Below are 7,282 nucleotides of genomic sequence, written 5' to 3'. Positions count from 1 at the left end.
AGAAAGGAAGGTAATATTGTACATTCAGGAATCTCATTTAGAGTCATATCAATAGTACTGAAGGTCCCTTACAGTACAGTAAGTGTTTGGAACATTGCAAAATCTGACATGCAGCTGTAGTACAGGTGTAACTACAAGCAGTAGTTATAGTGACAAAGAATATCACTATAATGGGAACATTTTGGGTTTTCTTCAAAATATGACAGGCAACACTTATATTACTTATTGTACAATTGTTGTTTCTGTTTTTCCCATCAGTGTTAAAATGTATTGGGGAAAAAAAAATAGTTCCAAATCTCCTCAAAGATAGAAGTATTAGTAGACACTATACTATAGTATTGGTTGTACTATAGAGAAAAACAAAAGCCATCACAGGTGAGGTGCTAATGGACTATGACACATCAAGAGCAGTAGGCTTGGATGTTTTAATATATTATAATCATCATGGCTTCAGTTATTACATCAGTAGTTTAGCTCTGGGCTAAAAGAGATCAAAATCCTTTTTGTGTAAAGATTATTTTGATTCCACATACACAATGCTGTCTCTCCACCCACTTATTTTAGCGATCATTATTTGTGAGTGTGCGTTACCCCCCCCACACACAGCCTGTATTTCTGTATTCATAAGAAGCGTGCTGTGTTTAATGGAATAGGAAGCTGAATGTCAGTGATGGATGAAGTATTCAGATCTTTAACTTAAAAACATGAATAAAAATAAACTACAAATACCCTGTGAAAAAAGGTCTCTACTTAAATGTGAAAGTACCACATTGAGATTTCTACTTATTAAGTAGAAATGAATCGCAGTGCTCATGCAGATCCTTATCACAATATATTTAAAAAAAATTATTACAATTGAATAGGTGGTTTCATAGCTATTTACAAAGATATGGGCCAAATGAATAATCGATGAGCAGTTTGGTTGATCAACTTGATGAGTTTTTTGGTTTGGCTTGATTTTGATATTCTGCACAAATAACAAGAGAAAAAAAGCAACGTGACTGTGTTAGACATGTAGTCGAGTAAAAAAAAAAAAGTGGAATAAAGGTTACAAGTCTGAATATGATTATTTGATTCATGTAGTACTGCAGTAACAAAGTACTTGTACTTTATAGAAGCTAGAGTGCTTTCCAAATACAGTACTCTCTTTCCTGACGTCAGCTTGTCGATTCAAAAAATATAAACACGCCGGAAAAACCAATGAGAACGTCTTGCCACACCTGCCCGCAACAGCAGCGCTGAGCAAAACAACGAAACTCCCCACGTCGCTTGAAGCGCCGATTGGCCCAGAAGCGCCACGAATCCCACGCTCACCAATCAGCGCCAACTGCGACGGGCGTGTTTTTTGACACCGCTGCTGTCAAAAGTCAAAAGTCATACGGGCCGCGCGTCCCGACCAATCGCAGTCACGGAATTATTGTAAACAGATCGGACTGGCCAATCACGGGCTTGAGGGGGCGGGTTCCGCCAACCTACGTCACCGGCTATTGGCTGGTCGGCACACCTATCTGGATGCCAGGAACCCGAGGGGTGAAGAAGAGAAGTTTGCCTCCACACTCCGAGCGGTGTGGCTGTTCACCGTTACCGTCCGCTCTGTAGCCGCTCCGGCCCTCCGACCCGCTCCGTAGTGCTGCAGGACGAACGAGGGCGCCATGGTGTCCTGGATGATCTCCAGAACCGTTGTGTAAGTTGATCACCGATTTCATCTTTTGGTCGTGAAGCAGGAAAAAAAAAAAGAAGCTCTTTATGGATTGTGGTAGTAAAGCACTGACGTGACTGGGCTTTGTTAGCATGGTGGGCTAGCATGCTAGCAAGTGTTGACGACTTCAGATAGATGGATAGGTAGCCAGATACTAGCTAGCTAGTGCTAGCTAGCTAGAAAAAATGATGGATAGATAGATAGATCGTTTATTCATTACCAGATTGAATTTGCGGTGTTACAGCAGCTTCACATGAAAACAGTCGATGATGATAATGAGATGATGATGATGATGATGATAATAATAAAGTAATGGGTGTTTCAAATAGGAAAAACACGATAATGCGATAAACCTAAATATTTACAAAAAATGGCAATATATGCAATCAACCTAAAAATGAACTAAAACCTGAAATATACACTAAACCTAAAAATTGTCAATAAACCATATGATAAATACCATACCAATACCTTCCCTACCTGTCTCAAATACCATAAATCTATCAACAATCCACACTCAACAATGGGAAATTGTGCATACATACATAAAATAAAATATATCCAGCGTGTGCCTGGGTGGACGACAAAATAGTGGTAAATATATAATATAAATAATGGCTAGCGCTCTTTGTTTTTAAATATGTAAAATGGTGAGAGATGTAGGTGAGCAAGCATCCTGGCTAAACTAGCTCTGCTGTAAACTAGTTGTTTTTGCTAAGGTTTGTGTCTTAGGCCACTGAGCGCCATAAACTCTTCATGAAATGGGGCCTTGCATCATACTGGCAAGTCAAGAATTGAATCAATTTTTATTTTAGATTTATTCACGATTTTTAAGTCTGCTGAGATGCAGATTCAAAACCCAGGCCTAAGTGAAATGGCCATGTGAACAGCTCTAAAAAGGTGTGAAGCCAAGCTCACACCTAAAAGATTTTGGCAGGCAAACCCCGTCCGACCTGACTTGCCAACACAACTACAGCATTGTTCTGAGAAAATTTAGACCTCATGTTTGAATAGCTGTTCATCAATTAGATTTGTCAGTCAGTCCGTATGTCACGGCGAGCCAACAAACGTCCACGTGAACAGTACAAAGCTGAGAGATTCACTTTGGCATGTTGGAACAAAGACAGAAACTGCGGTGAAAACGCCCAGCAGCCGTTATTTCTGTTCCACCGACTCTCTTTATTGTTTCCAATTTATTACCCTCTGCCTTTTTGTTACATAACCATCCGCTCCCGCAGGGTTCGTAGTGTGCTGGGCAAGATATGTTTTGGGGGAACTTTATTATTACTCTTATTCAACAATCCCACGCTGCATTATCTTGGGTGTATGCATGTTTGTCTTTTGCAGTCCAATGTTAATTACACAAAAATGTTCCTCATGTTTAAGTTTGGGGCTTTTCAAATACCCATTGCCAATGGTGCTGGATGAAATATTTACCAGTTATAGAAATGGGAGAAATACACCCTTTTTTGAATGGATTGGTACAAAGGACAGCCTGTTTAGGGCTACACACAGACGGCATCCATGTAACCAAGACCAAATTAGTTTAACATGCTATTTTAAAGTAGATGATGCACTGTGATTTAAAATCTCATAGTTGTGGTTTGCACGATTTGCAAATCACTCGATGGGCTGCAGTCGTCATAAAAATAGAAGATATGCGGATGATATGTGAAGTGCAACTTTGGCTACCATGGGTGTACTAAAAGTGCTGATTAGATGCGTAAAGATGCATGTTGGTAGGGCGACATGATAGGAATAAAGTAAAGCTGAAAAATGTGTTGCATATTGCAGTAACCATATGATAGCCAATGTCAAGGGCAGTTGTGTAACTGTTGTACCAGGAAGACATTTTAATGGTTGCTAGAGCTGTGGGAATTATTACATTATCCCCTGATAACAATTGTTTGAGTTAGTCACAATAATTTTGCAAAATTACGAGATTCCATGATTATTTATGTTGATGATAATCAGAGAAACATAATTTTCATTTTAAAGCCATGTGAAAGTGCACAGTGAAACTGATGTCGGGTTCTGTTTTCCAACAGCTTTTTTTGACCTATAGTCATCCTGTAACACCCTTGAATTCATCCATTGTATCTCTGCATCACATGAGTTGTTCTTTCTATTGGTATTAACCCCTCCACACCACTTGTCTTATTTGTTCTTTCACCTGACTTTTGTTATGTGTGGGTAGTTCACGTCACATGTTCCAAAGGCCCCGCCTGTTCTCTGTAATTCAGTTTTCATGCAAGGCACAGCGACGGATAATGACGTTATTATGGCTGATATTGCAGCCCCTTGCGACGAGCACATTTGCACTTTTTCATAATGTGCTAACTATAAAAGCGGCTGTACGTGTTCCAGTAAACCTCTTGAATCCAGATGTACCGATTTATTTCAAGGGCATTCTGTACTAAAAAAAACAAAACACATTGCTTTTGTGTTGAATTGTTTTGCAGAGGCTAACTAACCCTATTATGCCAAATTGATTTGGCCACATCCTAGTCACAAGATTCCACTTTTAGTAGAGTATGAAGAACAAGACATTCAGGACTGTTAGGATATATATGTATACAGTGTACATACCCTGCATGGGGCGTGCCAGGCATGTTTTGTCAGTTTGTCCATTGCTGCCACATTATCCAGTCTAAGAGTACAAGGAAATAAAAATGTAAATGCTTGTGCTTTACCCTAGACGAGCAACTAATACCAGTTTTCATTTTAATTGTGTACCATTTTCACTATTCAGATTTTCTGATAAAACCCAAAAGAAGACTATATGTCTTCTTCAGCAAATCATTAATATGGATGATCTCTGAAAAAGCCTTTTCCCAGCTCTACCTCTGATACACAATGATTTATGAAGGGAAATTCAGCAACAACACCGACCAGATCAACAGCAATGAACATCAGAGCAAAAGGCAAACAATATCTGCAAAATTATTCAGTTAACACTCAATACACATAAAATATTTGCACAATAGCAGGAATTACTTGAAATTCAATCAATATAGTCACGTTCCAACATAATGCGCACATGTGATTATTGGCTATTGTATTTCGTTTGTCTGGCACTGTACGGGTGAAACAACAGAAAACAATACACTTTGCCTGTAAGTTTTGGAAAAGCACCATCAACAAATGATGTCATGTTTGAAATCTAATCGAATGTCCAATCACAGACTGAGGCCAGGAAAAGAGGCTGTTTGCTATCCGTGTCCCCCAAAAAGGCCTTTTTGTCGATACAGCAGGGGTCAGAAGTTCATTTCTTGAGTTCCTCATGAAGCAACCCAACAATCTGAAGTTGAACTAGCTGTGTCATGGGCTTGGAGGACCAGGCAGGACTCAACACTTTTAAAAGTGGTTGCCAGGCCGACAATCAGGCATCAGCTTTTGGATCCGAAAACTGAAAATATGGTTGCCATTTTTAGTCACCTTATATTTTAAGTAATTAAGATCCTGCATTTGCATCTTTCCATTTAAAAGTAGCTCTCCACCAGATGATGTCTAAACCATGCTCATTATTAATGCTGTCACTACAAAGATAAGAACTGGTTCAAGATTCAAGAGGTTTATTCGTCACATTCATATACATACTTCCATACATATATGCAGTGAAATGTCAATGCAACGCACCCGTTGATTACGCACAATATGTTCTAGACTGAACACAACAATTACCTAAAAATTTCTACTTGACAAACTAACTGATTCCTAAAATGTAATGACGTAAGTAAGTCGAATAATATAGAATAAAATATAATAAGAACTCAAAGGTAATGCAAAGTGGGGGTACAAAATAGAAATAAAGGGAATAGACTTATGTATATGGGATAGGCTATTATGTATATACAGATATGTGCATTAGAATGGCATGTGAATAAAGTGAGGTAGTGTGTGTAGAGATATACAGTACAGGATACAACAGTACGGCGCAGCAATACTGTAACACCGAACAGAACAGCAATACAGCACAGTATGCAGTAACCCAGAACAGTGATACAGTATGCAGTACAGTATGCTACATACATTACAGTAGGTATTGGAGCCTATGTGTGTGGCTCAGTCAGGACCCCTGGTGAGGTCAGCGTTGACAGTCCTTATGGCTTGAGGGAAGAAACTCATTCTCAGTCTCTCTGTCCTCGCTGTGTGACTGCGGAGGCGCTTGCCTGACCGCAGCAGCTGGAACAGTCCGTTGTTGGGGCGATAAGGATCCTTCATGATCCTGCAGGCTCTGATGATCCTGCAGGGGGGGGTAGTTCCAGTGGTACGTTCAACTGAACGCAACACCCTCTGCAGGGCCCGCCTGTCCAGAGCCGTACAGTTCCCAAACCAGGCCGTGATGTTGCCTGTCAGGATGCTCTACACTGCTCCACAGTAGAAGGGCTTGAGGATCCTCATCGAGACCCGGAATTTCCTCAGCTGCCTGAGGTGATAAAGATGCTGCCTCGCCTTTCTCACCAGAGTGTCTGTTTGTAAAGTCCATGTTAAATCCTCTGTGATGTGGACTCCCAGGTACTTGAAGCTGCTCGCCCTGTCGACAGAAGTCCCACTAATCACCAACGGCACGTGCGTCCTCGGTTGTAATCCAAACCTAAAGTCCACAATCAGCTCCTTAGTTTTGCTGATGTTCAGATGGAGGCTGTTGTCCTGGCACCAGAGTGACAGGTCTGTCACCTCCTCGTGGTAGGCCTTCTTATCGCCGTCGGTGATCAGGCCCACCACAACGGTGTCGTCAGCAAACTTGATGATGGTGTCGGAGCTGGACCTGGCCACACAGTCGTGTGTACAGGGAGTACAGTAGGGGGCTGAGGACGCAGCCCTGGGGGGATCCTGTGTTCAGGGTGAGGGAGCTGGACATGTGCTTCCCCACCCTAACCACCTGGGGCCGTGCTGTGAGGAAGTCCAGGATCCAGGCACACAGCGGAGTATTCAGTCCTCGCTCCTGCAGCTTGACAGCCTGGTGGGGACTGTGGTATTGAAAGCTGAACTATAATCAATGAACAGCAATCTCACATAGGTCCCATTCCGGCCATCCAGGTGCGTGAGCGTGGTGTGCAGTACCTGGGAAACCGCATCATCCGTGGATCTGTTCTGCTGGTACGTGAACTGCAACGGGTCGAAGGTGCGGGATTTCGGGATCAGATTTCCCGAAAGCAGGGAGCGAGATGGTCTTGCATGCGTTCTTGTACGGTGTGTAACAATGGTCCGAAGTTCTATCTCCCCTGGTGGCACACGTGATGTGTTGGTAGAAATTAGGCAGAACTTTTTTTAAGGTTCGCCCTGTTAAAGTCCCCAGTCACCACCACAGCCGCGTCGGGATGGTTGTTTTGAAATCCGCACAACACATCATACTGGTCTGATAGTGCTGTGTCGGTGTCCGCTTGCGGTGGAATATAAACGGCTGTAATGATGACCGTGCTGAATTCCCGGGGGAGATAAAATGGACGGATGAGATGGTCAGCTGTTCCAGGTTCGGCAAGCAGGAGCGGGGGAGAGTCCTGATGTTGTTGGGGGGGCACCAGCGGCTGTTTACCATGAGGCAGACGCCTCCGCCCTTGGATTTCCCCGACTCTCCTG

At 42.3% G+C, this 7,282-nt stretch overlaps 1 protein-coding gene across 1 annotated transcript in view; it reads left to right on the top strand.

The window, feature by feature from the left end:
- Positions 1–1,547: 1,547 nt before the first annotated feature.
- The window catches only part of reep3b (receptor accessory protein 3b), a 40,062-nt gene continuing 34,327 nt past the window's right edge, over positions 1,548–7,282 (top strand). Inside the window, exon 1 of the mRNA XM_080020777.1 lies at positions 1,548–1,684. Coding sequence (XP_079876903.1) covers positions 1,653–1,684 — 32 coding nt within the window. The 5' untranslated portion in view covers positions 1,548–1,652. The remainder of the gene's footprint in view (positions 1,685–7,282) is intronic.

This window comes from Zeus faber, assembly GCF_960531495.2.
Source record: "Zeus faber genome assembly, chromosome: 20".
Lineage (NCBI taxonomy): Eukaryota > Metazoa > Chordata > Actinopteri > Zeiformes > Zeidae > Zeus > Zeus faber.
Note: the sequence above shows the minus strand (reverse complement) of the source record. Positions and strands in the feature narration are given on the sequence as shown.